Genomic DNA, 21,807 nt, shown 5'->3' with positions numbered 1-21,807 from the left:
AATATCACGTGATAAAGAAATAAATGAAAGTAAGAACGTCGCTTACTAAAAAGGATGTGGATTCTAGATTTATGAAGGGGAGGGTCTCATAATGATACGGAATAGATAGGATGTTGGCTGATATTCGGATGGAATGAACAAATCTATTCGTACTTTTTGTTGTATTTCAAGCTCTATTTTTCGTCATACAATATGTAGATTGTGTTTCAATTAAATTGCAATTAAGTTAAACTCCAATAGGCGATATATTTATTGCGATATTATTGTACTGTTTGACATTTCTCTTTATAATAGATTGCGGTCCTGACCATTCTATGTGTGATAAGATAGATCCAATATGTAGTTACAAGTTCAAAGTAAAATGTAATCAATTAATTGCTTCCGCACTTTTACATAGGTATAGGAATTTACTCGAACTATTTCTTTAGTGAGAATGCACATAAATGATGAAAAGGTGATGTCACCACGCATTAACGTACAAGGCCTCAGTTAATGAAGCTAATACTCTTTCCTTATGAATAAACCATTATAAATATTGTCATATTGTGCACCATTTTACCTACAAAATTTGATAGAAATTTCATAATTATAAAGTATAGCTGACTAAATTATATTCCTCACTTTTTCAGGATATGCAGCAACTGCCTACACAACAAGTCACCGGGAAGATGGCTCCAAACTACCAACTCGTGCTGAACTCGCAAAGACTTCTACCGCAGAGTCAACTGGACAGAAATATCCCTATACCTGTCATAAACATAATACAAGCCGTTCCAAATAAACAAATGATGTGTGCCAATACACCGCTAGCCAATGTCCCAATTATGCGCTCGAATCCACCAAGTAATCCTATGTCGCCGTTGAGTTTAAACATAAGTAGCCCGATGTATTCTCTACCGTCAAGCCCGAATACGAACTACAGTCCAGCAATTAGTCCAGTTCAGAAAGATCGCGTGCTCAGCCCCTATTCGACCCCTCAGTCCTTGTCACCCGCGAGCAATTACAGCCAAATGTATAGCCCTGGAAGTAGGCTCATATCACCGACTGGCGTGATGCAAGGCTACGATCCTTACCTAACCAACAAAATGCAAACCAGCCCAGGGTTCCCACTCCAAAGCAACGAAATGTTGTTGGACTCCAACATGGCGCTAACTTCCAATGATTTCTGGCCAGAGTCGGACGTCCTCCAGGGCACGAACGAGCTGTTGACCGCTTTTGATGATGTCAAACTAGGTTAAGCGTTGATTTGTTTGAATGATGAGTGATTTCTTATTATAATGGAAGTGTTGTGGGAGTGCTGAATATACACAGAGTCCGATAAATCTGCTACATGCATTTGTTTCTATTCAAATCTTCACACAAACATTCCGAAAGATATGGTGCTAGGGATAGGTGACAGTAAAATGATTATTTGCAAGAGAAATCACTCGAATGAATGCAGGGTCTTTATATGTATATTATAAATTATGCTTCCATTTTATTCGTACTTTTGGATTTCTCCCGATTGTAGTTACCGGATATTTTATAAATATAATATATTGCACAATAATGCCTGAAGTATACATACATAGACTTATATACGCAACACAGTTTTTATACTTTTAAAAACTTAGGATTTTAACTTCAACGGTACCTTGAGCACAATAATGAAGTTAAAATTCTAAATGATATCTAAGTATTAACCAAATGTAGTCCAATTGTTCAATATGATTGTTACTTTTTGGTAGCATTTTGATGATCAAATGTGTCTTAGCGTGAGAATGCTGTAAAGCATATTATACATTATAAGATTTTAGTTTTATTTTAAGAGTGGGTGAAAGTAAGTGTAAGTGAATTATTATTGATATATTTTTCAAACTATTTGACATCAATGTTGATCCTTTTTATAATTTACAGTCTTTTAAATCTAATTATAGCATAGGTTTTGATCAAAGTTATAATATACTCAATAGATATTAAGATAGCTGTTTATGCAAGACCTCAGTCAGAATCAATAATAAAAATCACTAAAATCATGACAGGGTCTGTAAAACGGCTTGACATTTGTCGTATTTTATGTTAAAGTGTAGTTTTATTTTAGGGGATCATGTGTACCGAAGTACCTATATCTACACGCTCGAATATTTTATACCGTTTTATTTCCCCTGCATACTTTACATAATAAACATTAAATTAATTAATTTACATTTTGTTATTTGACAAATTCACAATGTCTTTTGTTACCTAGTTTACAATAAGTACAATATCTATGTCGTTATGAGCAGAATATTCTTACCCTAATGCAATTTTTTTTGTCTAAAATCTCTGTAGATTAATTTTTATTAATTAGTTTTAGGATGGGTAATTGACAAACATTCGACGATAAAATTATTGCTTGCGTAATCATTCTTACAATGTATTCCGTTTCAAAGTGTTGCCAACGTTTCATATATTCATAAATTAATATTGTAACCTAAGAACTGTCATTTTTTCGTTAAACTATGGTCAACTTATTCAATAAATTACGGTGCCATAGTATGTTTTGAGTTCTATTTATATTCATCTATAGGTAATAGCGATATAATATTATGTATTACATGAATATGTTACTTCAGAATCAAATAAATTGTATAATGTAAATAGAAATCAGATTATTTTATATATTTTGAGATTAAATTTCTGTCATTCAAGAATTGTGTTTTATTTTATAATGAGATCTGAAAGAATCCTTACTCCTCGTTCATTAATGATTCATTGTTTGACCGCTACCACAATGTGTTTAAAATTCGTAGCTTAAGTTAGGTATAACATGAAATATCTATGCTAATATTATAAAGCTGAAGGTTTTGTTTGTTTAATCGCGCTAATCTCAGGAACTACTGGTCCGATTTTAAATTCAAAAAATTCTTTCGGTGTTAGATAGCCCATTTATCGAGAAAGGCTATATTAAATATCATCATGCTAAGACCAATATGAGCGGAGAAATGCGGTTAAAACCGCGGGGCATAGCTAGTATTTAATAAAACTGACTGTCTTTTACATAATCACAAAGTATTTCTAACTCCTTCACGAAACATGTATAATAGGTGCAATATTATGTTTTGATTAAAATTTAACATTCTAAACACGTAGTTACGTTACGTCTCAAGTCACTGTTATCTTCAACTTCTCGACAAATGTATCTGTTAAATAATATAAATAAGCTACCTAGCTGAATAAAACTTGTGTTCAGTATTTCTTTTCTAAAATAAAAGTAGCCGCAGTTACTCTTAATTTTATTTTATAAAAAAAATATTTATGGATAACGACATCAACAGAGCGTCAGTTAAAACTAAAACCCTATTGAAATCGCCAAAGCAGCTTCGTGTTCTCAAGTTAGACAATGTTTTGAGTTTCTTTATTAGTATCGACAATCGAGTAGATTTATTAATTACCTACCGATGAAATGTTACTAACCGACTTCTTTTAAATATCAAACAATGTAGATATTATAGGTATTAGCTATTAAATGTTTATATGAATGATGTCGTACGGCGTACCTATATATTTTAATATTGTGAACCTAATTGTTTTCCTCGAAATAAAATCGCTACTACCGCAACACTACCGTTGATAATAAATTAAACATGCCCTTGCAGACAATAACTTCAGTAATTGTATGACTATTTTTCTTGTAATTTCACGGTATTATTTTCAAAATATTTAAATGTAGTTTTATTACTTTACAAAAATACGGTATGACGAAAGTCGAAAATTTTGAAATACATTATAAAACCACCAAAGTGCTGAAGAATCTTCATATTACTCAACGCCATCTAGTTTAAAAATACTACATATTATTTAAATCAAAATAATATTCGAACAATGCTTCTCATGAAGGGTATTACTTTTTTTATAATCGACTAGCGGTCCGCCCCGGCTTCGCCCGTGGTACATATTTACATTTTCTCTACATAAGAACCATCCTCGTACTTCAAGGAATATAATAAAAAAAGAATTATCGAAATCGGTTCAGCCGTTCTCGAGTTATGCGCTTACCAACACATTTTGCGATTCATTTTTATATATAAGAGAAGATGTATGTACATTAAAGGCTAAGGTGTATTTGATAATTATTCTAATTCTTATTTAGGTGCACTCTATGTAGATTTGAGTATGTCCTGTGGTGGGTATATCGCTACACTGGACATTGGCGAAGGTCCCTCAATAAACAAAGAAGGAAGGATATATCATATGACACATTATATTACTAACTTACTAATTACAAACGAAGCGAGTCCTTTCAACGAAACATTGTATTTCAAGAGCTTTTGTTACAATTTTTATTATATTGTGTATCCACGCCTTAATAAACATCAATATAATATGACACTTGACTAGTGTCATCTCTACCATTATGTCAACCTGATGGACGTTAATCCAAATGTCAATGTATTGTCAGTTTTGTCTCGGACTATCTGGTTAAATGACGCGAACGTAATAATAGAAACGAAATACTAATTAATTCAAAATACGCTCCACTGTTGTCTTCGTAAATATGAAACAAACGTGAACGCCGTGATACAATAAGCTTTATTGTATGTTTTAGTGTACGTCAGTCGTTAAAGTTTCTTCGTAACGATGGCTTCTACCCCAAAACAAGTGAACGGCAATGCATCACCGAGCAACGGTCCTTTGGGAAAGCGGAAAAAATCGAAGGGAAGTAAGAGTTCTTATCTATCGAAGTGGCTAGATAAAACAATGAGCCACGTACAAGAACCAACCCTTCCAAGTATGGATGTCTACGATAACGTTCCGCACCGGAATTTAAATTGGCCTATGTGTTCCGCTCAGTTTACCCCGGGTTACGATCCATACAGGTACAATATGTACGGTTCCAACGAACCGGCGTCTTTGCCTTCACTGCCAACTTATTACAATCCAATGTTACACCATTACCCTGAATATAGAGCGATGCAGTGCGAGAACAAAAGCATTCAGGTGCAAAGACCTCGGCTGCGTCGTCGCAGCAAGCATAAAGCTGAGGAAGTGTTGAGTACTCCAGGTGATACAAACCAAACTAATTATATGCAACCAAAGAATTTTACCGATAGTCAAGACTTTGCGAGTCTGCCGCCGATCGTAACGTCGACCGGCGATACAAATTCCAACAGTGATCTGCATTTAAATGATAAAGATGATGGGAGTAATGCGAGGAGATACAGTGATCCTTGTGTCAGAGGATTGCCAGATGTAGCTGACCACAGACCTACTAATGGTGACGTAGAGTCAGATTCTGAATCTAGTTCAGGATTATCTGGTAGCCAAGTGGGCAGTCGCTTGCTATCTTACTTGCTTGATCAAATATCATCATTAAAACTGGTCAATGAAAGGCTAAATAAGGAATTACGGGAAACCAGAGGTGAGTTTTTCAAGAACCTAATTATAATAAGGAAAACATTAATTATAAACATCATTACAAGAATAATTTTCTTTATATAAACATCTGCAGTTGGAGCTTGTTGAGATGCATTCAATAATGTAAGTACTTGTCATTGCATCTGTTATTTAGTCTATTGCAGATGTTTACAATGTAATTATAATCAATATAGTTCAATATAATGTGACAGTGTAGTAACAATGTAGTAACAAATATATGAAACTGTACTTATTGATACACTTACAATACTTCAATATTTATTACTTACTCAATTAATTTTTTCCGAAGCTTAAATTAAAGCATAAGGTTCAATAATTTCGTTCCTTAAAGAATATAGGTACCAAAAGTATATATAAATTGATTAGCCTTATAAATATGGTAGGTTTAAAGACATAATAATAATATAATCATTGTAACAAAGTCCACAATATAGAGTAAAAATTCTTGTTTTCTACAATATCATTTTATTATTTAGATTTGTTATTGTTTTTAAAGCATTTAATTATCAATCTTCGTGATTTAAATGAAAGTGTTATTTGAAACAAACTGGTATTCTCAATTAATATTGCTAATTTAAGCGTGATACTAAGCATCATGCAATAATGACATAATAAGTGTGTCTCTTTCAAACACTAAGTTGCTATTGTAACTCAAGTAGGTACGGCAAGTGAAGGAATTTTACAGAAAGTTGATAAATCACTCAGTAATTGGCTTATACTTACTTAGCCTAGTTTTATACTGTTTGTAATAAGATTAATTTACAACAAGTTTTGTTAATATTAATATTTTAAATAAATATAATTTTGTAGGGATGTAACGATACATGATTTTGCCGATACAATACCGATACCGATATTTGTAATCAAATATCGGCGATACCGATACCGATACCGATATCGATGGCTTGGTAGAAAAATAAATAGTGAATTATGCATAAAAGTTACCAACATTTAACAGAGACTAAACTGTAAATCGTTCCTTTAAATAACAATGCCAAATCAAAAAACAAGAAAACAATTTTTTTTATTATCATTATTTTGCAAAGTCAGTTAAACTTTAAGTTATACACTTTCAATCTGTTCCTATTAAAAGTTTACTATTGGTAGAGTTTTTTCAAAAAACAAAGTGCGCACGCGCGGGCGGCCTCCCGCATCGTTCATTGGGCGCGGTTTTTTGAATTGTTTGATATCGGTATCGGTATCGGTATCGTTACATCCCTATAATTTTGTTATAAATGTTAGACTTTAAAAAGTGTTTAATAAATGAAGTAAAAAATTTCAAAAAATTGTTGTACTTATTGGAAAATAAACATGAGTTGTAAAATAATTTAAAATTTTGCATTCAATTAATTTACAATACAAAAACCACAAATGTGTTACTGTGTCATGTCTCACCTATCTTGTTTAAAATCTGCTTGCCAGTCAGTGACAGATTAGAAATATAAGTACATAGATAAAAAAACCCTTTAAATTATCTATACCAAAATTAAAAGCTGTTCTACAGAATATTAGACGTAAATGAAAGATTTATTCAAACATACTTGATTTATTTTATTATATGTATTTGTAACTATTATCATCAATCAAACCTTAAAAATTTAATTAAAGAATAAAATTATCTGGTATGCTGTTCATTGTATTTTTAACAAAATGACCTAATTTCAATTTTCATATTATTTGTGTAAATCATAAAATATTTTACTGCTGAATCAATTGAGGACAATATACATAATAAATCAAATACCTACATGGATAAGGTAGTCCGCTCCTAAAATATGGATGCATTATTATTCTAAGGTCCGTTTGTAATTCAGTCAAATTGACCTTCACACCTACACTCCGATTTAACCATAATTGTATTGTAATAGGATATGCATAATAGCAGTCACCTACACAATTTGGTTAAAAAACAAATTTTTCAAGTCACTTGTGTTTTGAAAGAATAGAACAAAATTAGATTGAGATGAGACAAAAAAAAATTGTTGCAATTTTTTTTACATATTTCCTTTTGTACTTTTGTACATTATTTTTAAAGATTTATTTTCAATCAGGTACCTAATCAAAATATTGGGAAAATATAGCAAAAAAATCAATTTTGTTCTGTTTAATTCAAGTACACTATAATAACACAGAACTCAAGTATGTTAATGTTAAGTATTACTCATATTCAAGGATATTTTTGTTAAAACAATACATGGGCTTTTTGGTATGTGCCTCTTATGGAAAAAAAAAGGGCAGGTGTCTTACTCCATCTGTCCTATACAATTTGAATTATTTGTTCGAAATAAAAAAGTATGTTTCAGTAATAATAGCTTTTTAACGCTAAAAATTATTTTAATGTAGTAATTAATGAAGATTAGGTAAGGAGAAATAAATCATAATATTTATTTGTTTTTCTAAATTTCAGCCGAATTGGAAAGTATACAACACCACAGTTTTTACCCAAAGGGTGCTACAAGTATGGGTGCTGCAGGTAATTATTCTAATTTACTTGATTATGTAAGGGGGCGTCCATAAATTACGCGAGTTGTTTTAGGGGGGGAGGGGGTCGAGTAAAATCTCATCTAACCTTACGTTGGGGAGAGGGGGGTGTCGGCAAATATCACGCAATTTTTTTTTTAATTGAAACAAAACAAATTATACTCTTTTGGTCCATTAATTAATCCAAATAACATGCTTAAGATTTTAATGTTACGGGTAAGATTTAAATATTCTATTGTTACTGTTATGAATGACTGGATAAGATTTAAATATTCTTGTTATAACACTAAGGGCCGATTTTTCAATACTTGGATAAAACTTATTCGTCGAATAATGTATAAAACTACCATTTTAAAAACGTATTCTAATTGCCCGTATTTGACAGTTTACGTGACATTTTAATATTATCGTGTAATACATACTTTATTGGACGCATAAGTTTTATCCAAGCATTGAAAAATCGGCCCTTATTATAACTTTCAGCAATATTAATTACTATTTTTAACTAGTCGTAAACAAAAGCACGAAGCAATTTTTTTTTCTTTTTACAATGACAAATAAACATAAGAAACATAAGAAACCCACATTTTGAAAAATCTCACGTGAGATGGGGGGATGGGGGAGGGGGTTCAATAAAATCTCATGATATCTCACCAGAGGGGGAGGGAGGGTCAAAAAATGGACAAAAACACCTCACGTAATTAATGGACGCTCCCTAATTTAATAGCTAGGTACAATTGGATATTCATCATTGTACATATAATTTTTTTTTTTTTTTAATAAGAACTATAATTCCTTTTCAACATTCCTTAGGTACCTATTTAGTAAGTTTCAGTCTTTATCATTTGGCAATTGCTCAGGAACGTGGGAATATAGTGCCCCTAATTACTTTCTGCCGCTTACTTTATGTCTAGAAAAAATCTGCTTCTTTTGCAAGATGGAAAGCTATGATAATGGGAAAATTTTGCGCAAATAAGTATTTTATTAGCAGTTTTGAGTTTTTGCGAGTCTAACTATGCCTGTATTCTTCAATTATGACTGATGATGGTCTATTCAGAATATGTTTTTTTCACATACATTATTTAAATTTTGAAGCATCAGTTAAATGTTCTCAGGTTTCACCTCTGTCAATACTGGGTCATTTATAAATCTTATATTTATTAGCATACAAACATAAGAAAGTCAGATTTTTAAAATGTATGACTTCAGACACATTTTTATAAAAATTAAGAAGGAATCAATTAATTTTTATTAGAATAGACCACAATTCGTGTTTTAGTCTTCAATTTTTAACAAAGGTTCCAAATGAGTCCGGTTAATTAAAGGTTTCAATTCATCATGTTTTTATTAGAAGTTCTCTTATATGGAATAACTTTGTAACATTTACGCTCAGCAGTTATGCATATAATATACTCACTTATCAAATGGTTATTGTTCATTAGATAATTTCTTACTTTTCCTCTTTACCACCGCACCCTTGACAAAACGCCCTTGGTAAATAGTAAATACGCCTTCGTCAATATCTCTGTGTCAAGCTTTTCCTTATCTCCAGACGCATTTCAATATTTGCCGTTTTGTAGAATTACTAGTAGGTACCTACAGTATATTGATCGCTGCTTTAGCAATACGGCCACTTGACCTAATATAATCTCTCATCTTTCATTGCACTATCAATGCTTTCAATAAATTATTATTATGTTGTGTGCAAATAACTGTATTACAATACAGTAAATCGCTTTTAAAATCCGTTAATAAGTCTTTAATTTCTAAATGTTTAATAGGTAGGTACTCGGTAAAATCGAACACAAGAATATACTATGTAAATTGTACATTACACAGTATTTCTTCGAGTACAAATTACGCAACATTAAAAAGTCTATAAATATTTTTGTACCAACCAGTGCCTGATATCGGATTAAAAAGTTTTAAATCTCGGTCTATGTATCCACGTCGATAATATCATTAATGGTAACCGCTGAATCTAGGCACGGCTGACATTAGCGTGTTTTGTGTGACTTAACCTGATAACCCTAAATATATGGATAACGAACTGAATACATAAAGAAAATCACATTATTGTTTTCTAGAACTGTATTTAGTAGGTTCAATTGTTATAGAGTAGCCCGGGCTGCCCGGGATAAAAATATAAATAAAAAATAATGGGTATGTGTAATGTGACTGAAAAATTAAGCTTTCTGCTGGTGAAAGAATTTTAGAAATCGATTCAGTAGTTTTTTGTGAAAACATTACAAACTTACATACAAAAACACAAATGTTTCTTCTTTAATTAATTATTAGATACCTACCACTACTTGTATTAAAAGGTGCAATTTTCGATTGATTGCTTCATTAGATTACTTTTGATAAAATTGTATCCGTTCTTTTTCCTGTAAGCGAAATATAATTACATTACCCGCCAAATTACATTCCGTTTGATTATAGCCGATAGCTTTAATATCTATTTACCGTTAAAAAATTGTCATCAAACTGAAAACGGTACCAACTCACGGCCAGTTATGGCTTTCATAATCTCGGTGCTAATATTTATGTAAAGTTGGTATTACCGTTAATACTTCTTAGTTCATACCACGATCATGGCGGTCTCAATTGATCGCATAATTAGACTTTCATTTGCATCTTAACATCTCACAGTTGTTGCGTGTGAATGAATATTTACGTATAATGTTGGTAATTAGGTTTTTTACTGAATACATATGTATTAGCTGTGATTCAGGTTGCATATGCATTGATTGTTTTTTATCATTGTTTAGTTAAGTATGTTGTCAGTGGTGAAATTAAAGCAGGTTCTCTAATGAGGTCAATTGCTCAATATCCATACAACATGTGACCTCATTATTATCTAAGTTAATTATAATCGCGAAAGTTTGTGCGGATGAATTGATTCTACTTCTGGATTAAATTTCAAACAGATATAGACCATACGATGGTATGTTTTGGTATAAATTAAAGTTTAACTATGTACATAATATAGTGTTGTCTGTTTTAAATAAATACCTACTTACCAAGTTTCTTACTCAAACTCGAACTTACAGAATATATTTTACTAGACACCATATTATTAGCGTTATCCTCGGATATGGTACCTAGTTTAAACAGTATGTATTATTTTACATTTTACTATTCTATTATTCTAGTCTATTATGCTCTATTCTAAAAGGGCAACGTCACTCACTGATTATAAAAGTGAGTCGATAGGGAACGAGAGTGCCGACCCCCTAAAGCTTTTTTCATTATGTTCGACTTCCTGCAGTTATTTTCTTCCATATTACCTACACAAAATTGATTGCTGTAAAAGCGGAGCAAAATTAAGAAAGTTGTCAAATAACTGATGAGTAAATTATTATTTGTTAATGAATATAGATTTAATATATAAGTATTTGATTTAGGCAAGTACTATTCGTTCAATAAAATACTAACGATTTCACGTAGTTATCATAAATAGGCTGAATTTGTTCAATATCATATTAAGTAGATAGGTAGTTGACTTGCAAATAGCTTGTCACAATGATATGCAGTTTAGCGACCTTATTACTTGATTATTGCGTTAGCCATTTTTTATAATTTATTTATTTATTTATTTATTTATTTATTTATTCAAAAAACACACACTAACATTACAGTTTCCCAATACGATAGTGGTTTTACATTTAATTGGTTACATTGAAATTATAAATATTTAACATACAAATAAAGACATTATCACTTTTTATAGCATATTACAAATAAAGCTACTCGCGTGAATTCATCCCAAGTGCAACAAAATATATCCGTTTTAATTGCTATTTCATTGAGTGAACGAAGTGCACGCGTCATAGGTGCCTGACCTAGCAAGTTGGTGCGAGCGGACGGCACCAGCAGCAGCGGAGGCCGGCGCCGGCGTCCCACATATCCATCTGGTACATACAAATACATTTTACCCAGAATATCCGCGTTATGTATCTTACCTCTAAAAATCCTGAACAGGTACGAGATTAACGCCAGGTCCCTTCTAACCCTCAGCTCGTTATATCCCACCATGCCCAAAACGAATAAAGTCGGATACATAAGCGGATAGAAAGGATAAACCCCGTATAATCTCATGTAAAGGAAACGAGTGAATTTATTTTGTATGCGCTCTAGCATAAGATTATATTTAATTTCATGCGGGCCCCAAATAAAGGAATTATATTCCAACTGGCTTCTTACTAGAGTATTGTATAAATTAATAATAGCTCTAATATTCGAAAAATTTCGAGACATCCGCAATATAAACCCTAAGTTCTTAAAAGCTTTCTTACAAATATTAGTTATATGCTTACTATAACTCAAGTCAGCACTGAGATTAACGCCAAGATCTTTAACTTCAGTTACCCTCGAAATCCGTGCCCCGTCAACGTGGTAATTATATTTTGTTTGGTTTTGAGTACTTTTAGAGAAAGTAATTATCATGCATTTTGCGGTGTTGAACTGTAATAAATTATTTTTACTCCAGTCTACAACTCTATCAATATCGCTCTGTAGTTTCTCACAATCACTTATATCTTTTATTACCATTGATAGTTTAAGATCATCAGCGAAAAGCAAGCACTTTGCATAATGAACTACCTTTGGAAGATCATTTATCATCAAAATAAACTCCAAGGGGCCCAAATTGCTGCCCTGAACTACACCAGATCTGGTAAAATACGGTTTTGATGTATGTCCAGCATAATTTACGTATTGCTGCCTATCCGTCATATAATTAGCCATAAAGTTTAACAGATGCGGAGTGAATCCAAATTCTGCTAACTTTTTTATCAGCACATCATTGTCGACCAGGTCGAATGCTTTTTTGAAGTCAAAGTAGGCCGCATCAACTTGTCCGCCACCGTCGACTACGGGTATAATATCCGCCATATAGCTTAATAGATTGCTAGCAGTGTTACGTTGGGGTCTAAAGCCATGTTGAGCGTCTGACAAGTGAGATCGCACCTGTGTAAATATGCTTTTTTGCACCACAGACTCGAAAACCTTCGCTGGCGAGGGCAATATTGCAACAGGCCTATACTCATCCACACTGTTACCACGTCCCCCTTTGGGCACTGGAACGACGCGACTTATCTTCCAACAGTTTGGTAAAACAGCTGTTTTAAGGCATAAGTTGTATATATGGAGAAGGGGTTTTGCCAACACCAGGCGGCAGTCCTTCAATATATATGGCGGTATCTGGTCTGGACCTGAAGATGTCTTTGGCTTAAGTTGACTTAGCGCCTGCAGCACTTCACAAAGCTGTAATTCCCCAATGTGCACTCTTACTGCTCCGTTTAAACAATTTGCTTGTGTTATCGCTAAGTTTACATCTAACTTTGGTTTTTGCTGAATATAAACCGACCTAAAATATTCAGAAAATGCATTCACGCTCTGCTGTGCTGTCATTACCTTGCCATCGGCGTCAACCATAGGTTTAGATTTTTTAATTACCCGACTATTGTTAATAAACTTCCAAAAGGATTTAGGATCTTCTATTAAATTCGCTTCAACTCGCCGACGATAACTGTTTAACGCCATTTCAATCGAACATTTTACCTTAGATCTATACCTACTGAATATTTCATAATCTTTTTGCGATTTACTAGCCTTAAAACGTTTATGATGCGCTGCTTTAATTTTAATGTCTCGAATTATTTCTTTTGTGTACCACTCAGGATAAATGTATTTCGAACATACTTTATTTTTCTTCTTTAAGGCGAAATACAATCATGCTTGTGCACCTTTTGGGCTACGCCCCCTGGGTGGAGCATAAGAGCGCGCGGGACGCTTCACAAAAATCCCCTCGCCACGCCACACAACTGAATAGATGACGGAAACATACGGAACTAACGGAGGTTCAATGAACTTTACTTATATTCTTATATTCGCGCGGTTAAAGCTGAGTAAAGCGATCCGGCAACGTCTTTTCGTTGCCGGGCCCATCGAACTAGAAAAATCGACCTTTGTTCCTTTGCACGAAGGTCGATCTTTAATTGGTACAAATCTGGTTACAAAAAGTGAGCTTGTGACTAAATTATTTTATGATGTAATTATTTTTTATTGTTAGAATTGTCGCTACCTACGTTATAACTATATACTACGTTATACTAGCTTATTTGCAAATCTTTGTAAACAAATTTTATAGTTTTTCGACATGGGGACTTTACGTACAATATGATAATAAAAATACATAATAGAATAATGCTATTTACGTTTGTTTTTTTACATTATTATCGGTTTTAAAAGATTTAAAAAAACGGGTTTTTGTTTTTATATCATATTTATTGAAAAAAAAAACAATAATAGACAAAAACATATTATTTAAGTACAATTTTGATTATTTTTGAATAAATATATCCGACATTATTTATATCCGATATTTTCGAATGCTGGTTTTGTTACCATTTTATTGTTTCAATGTTTATCTTCTTGATACGACTTCTTCTCCTTGTTCCGTAAATAAATATGTCTCTTGCCCGTTACTTTGAGCTATCCTTGTACATTGAGGTGCTGAAACAACCATAATAAGTTATAATAGGAGAAAAATTAATTGATAATACCTCTTATTAAAAAGATACTGTCATCAAAACTAGAAAAAATTGCACAGCTGTGTACGTTCCTTTGTCGCTTTATTATCCTAGCCCGCAATAAACTCGATTGTCGGCGTCATACATACCTAGCAAACTTTCTGAGAAAATCGTTCTTTTGTTTGCAAAATTTTACGGTTGACCGCAATTATTATAACAAGTGCTTTCATAAAAATTAGTAAAAAATTTCGCAGCTGTGTCTGTTCGTTTATCGCTCTATTGTCCTAGCTCCGTAGCTCGTAAAAAAGTCGATTGTCGGCATCATAGTTACATAACTACAAATTTTTCAAATATTTTTTATATAAAATTTATAAGTAATTATGCTTATGCATAATATGCAAATAGTATTCATAAAAACAAATTAAAAAACTACTCATACATACATTCATTCGAATTGATATATGTATAAATAAATATCCTTTATCTAGTCCTGTCTAGATCTAATCCTTGTCTTGGGATTGCTCACATGTGTATAGAATTGTTAGTAGATCAGCAATAAGCCTAAAATAGCATGATATCTAATAAGTAAAAAAATTACAATTACCGGTGCAGTGAAAGACCTCAGACAATAGTTATATGTAATACAATAAAAAAAAAAAAAAAAGTTATACGCAATAGGGTTGAAATAAAAATTGTTTCTGATCTCACTGGTAATTACCTACCCGTCAGTGATAACTTACACTAGTCTGAAATATTCCACTATCTTCAATCTTATGACTTATAAATAAATGACATAAGAATAAACTTACACAAAAAAAGTACTATGTGAAACTGTTTGAAGATCCACATCAGTTTCTGGTAATCATGGTTGGTCTAAAAGACCAACGTGTCTTTATTGCGTCCCGGCTTGCAAGCTGCACATCGGATTTTTCGTGGTCGCGCTTCGCTATTAGAAATAAACATACATACACAAATCAGTAGTATATTTATTGGAAAATGAAATCTCAAAAAAACAACTCAAACATTACCTATTTATACCAATAATAAAATTATAAATAAAAATAAAGACAAAGTGCATAAAATTATAAAATCTTGATTTGTGCGTTGCTAAATTCAAACTTTGTAAACATATATGTACTAGTACAAAAATCATAAATAGGTACCTAGTAATCAAATTATAGGAAGATGAAATCTCAAAATATGACTAAAATAATATTACTTATTACAAATAAGATAACTATCAAATTTTCATTTATGCATTTCTCAATTTAGACTTGTAAACATATACCTAGTAATCAAAATATTGGAAGTTGAAATCTTTGGACTTGTAGCGACCGAAAGACATAATAAATATAAATAAGCATGATAAACATTAAACTTACCTATTTAGGTTCAATAACTGTAGTTTCTTCATCTGCCTTCGCAACATTTTCTTCCTAATGTTCTCACCATCAATGTTTTGGCCACCAAAATTCACCATGTTTATGAAAAACTTTAGTAACACTAACACTAAATCACGTATGCGAGTAGACAACGGCACCGCGCGAAAAAGTTGTACAGGACTGCTCTCTAAGACGCGTTGGCGTCGACTAACAGGAGGCGGAACGGCGGAAGCGACCGGCCTGCGCGCAATTTTTTGCTCATAGTTTATAAATATATTTTTTTTAAATTACTGATGTATTAATTGAAAAATCAATTCCCGCACGTCCCTCAAGAATTGAATGGAAGTGGATGTGGATAAAGTTTCATTGATATTACTTTACTATTGTCCAAATGAAATTGATTCTCCGTTTAATTTTTGGGCAACTTCACAACGTTTTTCTATCGAGGCAAATTTTGTCAATCGTGTTTCGGTTCCCAAACGCCACTAAACAAACTCTTCAATTAAATAAATCGATAAATAAAAAAAATCAAATTCAAAGTTTTTGAAGAAAAAAATTAATTCTCCGTGCGCTCGAAACGTCTGTTTTGGGTCTCATTTCGCCTTAACGGCACACAGGAATCGAAAATTGAATTTAAAACATTATAGAAATACTTCAAACTCATATCTAATCCTAAGTTATAAAAATCCGTCCAATCTACTTGTGCTATTTTAGAATAAAGTAAAACAAAATCGGCTTTGTTAAAATTCCACTCTAAGGAAGTAGTCGTACTCACATCTGCGTCTGAGTAAGGAGCGGCAGCGGGCGGGCCGCGCGGCCACACCGACACCAGCAGCGGCGGGTGGTACGCGTCCACCGGCACCAGCGGCTCGGACGCTTCACACACACTTACCAAACTTCCTTCACTCAATGCACTCAACACTAAATCCTGTCGGTTGTTGATATTACTTACTTTGTTGCACTGGGTGAATCCACAATAACTAAAAAAGTACTCGTAATAATTTAATATATTTAATGAACATGAATATAAATTGAAATCTCCTGTCACTAATAAATCACTGTATTTATTATAATACCCTTCTATAGTTTTAAATAACAACATATATTCGCACTCATTACTATTTGGCGGAATGTAAACTACGCAAACCGTGAATAAATATCTTTTTTTCAAGTACACTGTAGCACAAACAAGTTCGAATGCGCGAGCGGCGATGTTTATGTCACACGGCACGGGTACACTCCGCAGCTCGAAGCGCGGTGCGGCCACAAGACACGCTCCGCCCTGCTTGCGGCCGTCCATGCGATCGCAACGTATTATACTGTAACCGGGAGGAACTAATTCCGCGTCTGATATTGACTCGTTGCAGCCAGTTTCTGTTATAGCGAACAAATCCACTAAAATCGAAGATACGCTAATGTAGAAATCTTGTAACTTCGTTCGGAGGCCTCTTACATTTTGGTATAGTATTTCGAAAGGTTTACTTCCGCATTGTTTCTTAATTTGGTGTTCTCCGAAGCTATACCCACTTACAAAATTCGATTGTAGCGTACAAATACTTTTTAATTTAGGGGTTTTGTGTCGTTTTTCGGTTGCGAAATCCACTACGCCAAGGCTTAATGTGTACATCCTCCGCCCAATGAATAGGCGACATATAAGTATCCAAATTTTTTGTGGGAACAGTTAACTTAAAAGATGCATAGTCACCACGCGAATTCAATTGTTCTACCAAACATTTATCATTTGGGCAAATACATAACAAATGTTCAATAATTTGTTCGACTGTAGTTCCTTTTTTTAAATAATATACATGTAAGTAACTTTTACGTTCGGACGCCTCCAATAACGTCGAACCGGGCGCGGCCGTACCACGAGCTACATTTCTCGCCTCACGTCTAACTCGACGCCGCCTCACGTCGACCCATTCCATGTTAGCCCCGTAACCGTTCCGGTCGTTCGAACCATCCGCGTCCTCGAAGTTGTCTTGCGAGTTCTGCGTGACTTGCGTAGAACACGTAGTAGGGACGATCTCGCCGTCAATGCCGCTCGGTGGGGACGGAGATGCGAGCGGTAACATCTTCTTTCCTGCTCGCACCTTGGGCTTCGCGACGTTGATAGTCGTAAGCGCACGAAGACGAGCATTGCGAAGCGGCCGCTGCTTAGAGTTACCCTCTTCATCATCACACTTTTTGCTTGGCGAACTCAAATCTACCGCCGGATCGGTCATTTCTTTATTTTCAACAAATTTTTTTATGATCAAATTCTGTTCTAGAATGAGCGTTTCTAGAGAAGTTACTTTGTCTTGCAGATGTAACACAGTCTTATTTAACTCACGAATAACATTTTCCAAAGTTTTGTACGACATATTCACAGATTTTATTTTATAACGTAACAGCTGTGCGAATGCGTTTAACCCTTGCAAGCGCGCGGGGACGACCATAAGTACATATATATGGTGTTTTAGAAAATTCTCAGGTATTAACTGTGAATTGCTTCTTTTTTTTGGCATAAAATTATAACGCTGAAAAGCCATGAGTGGAAAATTATATAGTTTTGTCTCATCTAGCAAAAAAATATTTCGTTATTTTTTTTCGTGTCTTTTAAATAAGTACTTTATTATATTTATACTATGATTATACCTATTGTCGTTTCAGTAAAAGTAATTATTTGGTGAATGCAATAAATTAAATAAATAGAAGGAAGTGTAGTTTCACAAGTTATTAGTGTAAATTGGTCAAACATAATAAAATCACCGAGTTCCTTAAGCAATTTAGTTATTGAAACTTTATAGCTTAATTTTATCATTATTCCATTGACTGTGGTTAAAGTAACGGCTTATCCAGAAAGCAAATATGCATGAGTCATAAATAGATACATCAAGATAGTTAGGAGACGATATTATACCGTATCGGTATGACTGAAAACATACATACGTAATAAGCGCCTCAATATTTATCACACATTATCGTCATGCTGAAATTATTGTAGATACTTAGTACATTAGAAAATACACTCTAAAAAATAAAGCACAGCTCTGTAGAGACCAATCAATTTTTTCTGATATTCCTACTAAATCATCTATTCCCAAATTATGCTTGGTTGTGCTATGTAATTCCAAGTTTCATATTTAAAGCGTATCCTTATTCTTACGTACTTTTCGTATGTATATAATTATGTAGGTACATCCAGTCATAGCATCTAATGAGTTGCTTCTTAAAAATTTGTTAGAAATGTTTCCTTTGGCTCGCATATTTTTTTGAAACTACGTTATATGAATAAATATAATAGTATCGTGATAATATGATGCAGAAATAAGATCTTCATTGTCTTTCGTTTACATACGAAAGAATACTCTTTATACTTCCCGCTTCTACTTTATCGGTTCTTATCAGTATCTTATTGTTATTTACGAACAAATTCTAATTAGCGTTATCCATAGAAGTTACTTTCTTTCCTTATAAGTATTTCCTTATCATCAGTTTTTGCTTTTGCATAGCTGTTCTTCACATATGCAGGAAGCTTTACGCAAGCCACTTTCTCAATGCCTCATAATTTCCCTAAGCAATAGTAGGCAAGGTAGACACATCATGTAAGGATGCTTCTGATTGCTTTTGACATATTACTGCTGATCTATGATGGAATTTTAGATAGGTATTATAATAGACTGACGTTGTACGATATCAAAAAGTAGGTTAAAGGTATTGGTACCTACCGATCGAAAAATAGATCACCACCCATTTTATTATCATACTTACAATCTTTTCAGTACTAAACCATCTATCATATAATCTTACTCATGTAAGAATAGACCATACTCCGTTAATCTTCACAAGCATTGAACGATTATAGGTCAATATAACAAAAATATTTTGTAGGAATTATAGAACGGATCTTTAGTATGACCAAATTTGGGAGGAATCGAGCTCATTTTCTATCTACATCTTCTACGACCCAGATTCTACGCCTTTTCTTTTTTTCTCATAAAATAGAACTTTCTGGATTTAAATGTTTTTCCACAGGTGTACACGGAGGGCAGTATTCTCCGGGGTACCTCACAGAGCTGGTGCGGGAGATCAGAGACGCGACCAGGATACGGGAGGAAGCAATGTTCGCGCGTCTCCGCTCGCTTGTGCTTGAGAGGAGCGATGTAAGTCAAATTTCAATAAACTTAGAGGAATTTAATGGGCTCTCTTCACAATGGGCAGCGCTGGGTCAGCAGAGGCAATCAGGATAGTTTAGAGGGCCTTAATGTCTGTGATCGGCCGTCATTGCAGATGTTTATTCGTAATGGGCGCAGACGATCATTTGTTGGGCCAACACTGCCATTGTGCTCATTAGAATGATTGGATTTTATTTCATATGCATCCGCTGCGGAAGTATTATTAATGTAGATATTATAAATAGTGTTAATTGAAGTGAAATGCTCTTATTGAAATTCTTGAAAGATTAAATAACCAAATACCTACATAATGTGGCCTTCCGCCTTGGCAAGCAAGTTATGATTGTGTCGTTGCTATGTAATTAATTCTAATTAGAAGTAAAGTATGAAGGTACATATTATGTAAAATTTGAAAGTGTCGCCCAGTTTTAAAATGCGTCCACCATTTATTTTACCTACTCTTTGAAATTCAAACATTTGAAACATTATCATGGTCAAAATTGCATTTAACGATTAAAATAATATTTAACAAAATATCTACTTTCCTTGAAAACGATTTATGTAATTTTACAGTTGTCATAATTTCATCGTACCTTAGCCTTGGCATTTATCATATAACTAGCTTTCCGCCCACGGTGTTCACGTCTGCATTTCAGGTTTTCGCTCAATAGTATTGAAGCATTTCACCTCCTTCGATATTTGTTTTATTAACTCAATCCTTCTCGAAGGTTCCAGCTATCCATGTATTAAAATTCACCTAAATCGATTTGCGGTTCAGATATTATTAAGACAAACACGCACATAGTCACTTTCGCACTTACAATATTGGTATCGATTTCATTCTGATATCATTAACAATACACAATTGTAATTTCATACCAGTGTGTTTATATTTGGTGTTTTTGTGAACGCCAATCGAAAGCCCGAAGGCTAATGCAGTAATCCGATATTCCCGGATTTGAAAGGAAGTAATACGATGATGATGCAAATATTCGTTAATGAAATATGAATAACTAGATTTCCTCCCGCGGCTTCGTTCCCGTTCCTGTGGGATTTCCGTGACAAAGTAGCCTATGTCTTATTCTTTAGCTACCTACATACCAAATTTCATTATAATCGGTTCAATAGTTTTTACGTGAAAGAATAACAAACATCCATCCATCCATCCTCACAAGCTTTCGAATTTATATTTGTAGGATGAATCGAACAAACAGATTGACTTAAGTGGACGAGTAGGTATGCATAGCTATTTGCTAATTTGTTTCTTCATTAGAAAGATCGACCTTCTGTGTACCTTGTTAGGGTATGTATGACATCTTTACAAGTCTTAATAGTAATTATAGAATAGCTTTGTATTGATAAGTTCGTACGTATTGGGTTGTAGTCTTGTAAGTATTTAAGTGTTCCCAAAGCAGCGATATGTTTCTTTTGGCAGATGGCAATATTGATTCAACCAATTTTTGTTTTATTGCAAAAAGAGATGATCTAATTTGGACCAAGAGTGCATCTAGTAAAAATCAATCTCACTCATTATTATAATATTACCTACTACCTACTTAAAATGAGAAATGAAGTGAAAGAAGATTCAGTGAATGCCATCGATTCATCTTTTTTTGGCGAATTATATTTGCCTCAAGAAATCTCTTTCAGTTTTCCCAATTTGTTCCGAGCAAATCGTGTATTATGCTTTTTGTTGAGCTAAACATACAATAGTTTAAATCACTTCGATTTAGCTCAAACATCTACCATAAAAATCTACCAATTTACCATACTCTGAATGCATTGTTTTGTCAATGACGCATTTGTAAAAGTTATTCTTTCGTTCGTGGACTTTGGCGGTGGTCCAAGATATGC

The 21,807-nt window shown here is 33.5% G+C and overlaps 3 protein-coding genes and 1 long non-coding RNA gene across 7 annotated transcripts in view; 2 read left to right on the top strand and 2 right to left on the bottom strand.

Annotated features, from left to right (window-relative positions):
- Positions 1 to 2,000, top strand: part of LOC149900531 (hypoxia-inducible factor 1-alpha-like) — a 72,838-nt gene extending 70,838 nt beyond the window's left edge. For both annotated transcript variants that reach the window (XM_090112454.1, XM_090112455.1), the window contains exon 12: positions 630 to 2,000. In XM_090112454.1, the coding sequence (XP_089968580.1) occupies positions 630 to 1,238 (609 nt within the window). In that variant the 3' untranslated portion in view covers positions 1,239 to 2,000. The remainder of the gene's footprint in view (positions 1 to 629) is intronic.
- A 2,409-nt stretch (positions 2,001 to 4,409) lies between these two features.
- The window catches only part of LOC149900528 (uncharacterized), a 32,081-nt gene continuing 14,683 nt past the window's right edge, over positions 4,410 to 21,807 (top strand). For all 3 annotated transcript variants that reach the window (XM_090112221.1, XM_090112220.1, XM_090112222.1), the window contains exons 1-3: positions 4,410 to 5,380; positions 7,805 to 7,870; positions 19,814 to 19,941. In XM_090112221.1, the coding sequence (XP_089968347.1) occupies positions 4,600 to 5,380; positions 7,805 to 7,870; positions 19,814 to 19,941 (975 nt within the window). In that variant the 5' untranslated portion in view covers positions 4,410 to 4,599. The remainder of the gene's footprint in view (positions 5,381 to 7,804; positions 7,871 to 19,813; positions 19,942 to 21,807) is intronic.
- On the bottom strand, positions 11,480 to 17,709 carry LOC149900529 (uncharacterized). Its single transcript, XM_090112109.1, has 2 exons — positions 16,572 to 17,709; positions 11,480 to 11,792 (listed from the first exon to the last, which is right to left on the bottom strand). The coding sequence occupies exons 1-2, from the start codon at positions 17,421 to 17,423 to the stop codon at positions 11,724 to 11,726; spliced, it is 921 nt and encodes a 306-aa protein (XP_089968235.1). The 5' UTR covers positions 17,424 to 17,709; the 3' UTR covers positions 11,480 to 11,723.
- On the bottom strand, positions 14,260 to 16,009 carry LOC149900530 (uncharacterized). The gene is made up of 3 exons (XR_016457744.1): positions 15,797 to 16,009; positions 15,224 to 15,360; positions 14,260 to 14,397 (listed from the first exon to the last, which is right to left on the bottom strand). It is a non-coding gene; the product is annotated as an uncharacterized LOC149900530 (long non-coding RNA).

The sequence above is a fragment of the Colias eurytheme genome, chromosome 18 (assembly GCF_061535395.1).
Source record: "Colias eurytheme isolate Ceu_HAF_F1 chromosome 18, ilColEury1 Martin Lab GWU primary, whole genome shotgun sequence".
Classification (NCBI taxonomy): domain Eukaryota; kingdom Metazoa; phylum Arthropoda; class Insecta; order Lepidoptera; family Pieridae; genus Colias; species Colias eurytheme.
The sequence above is the reverse complement of the archived record's forward strand: the minus strand, read 5'-3'. Positions and strand labels throughout refer to the sequence as shown.

Bases quoted from the DNA above. Each gene is read 5' to 3' on its own strand.
- LOC149900529 (XM_090112109.1), bottom strand. From the start codon at position 17,423: ATGTACACATTAAGCCTTGGCGTAGTGGATTTCGCAACCGAAAAACGA. The intron at 11,793-16,571 runs GTGAGTACGACT...TGTATGTACCAG, and splicing joins CTCCTTACTCAGACGCAGAT to ATGGATATGTGGGACGCCGG.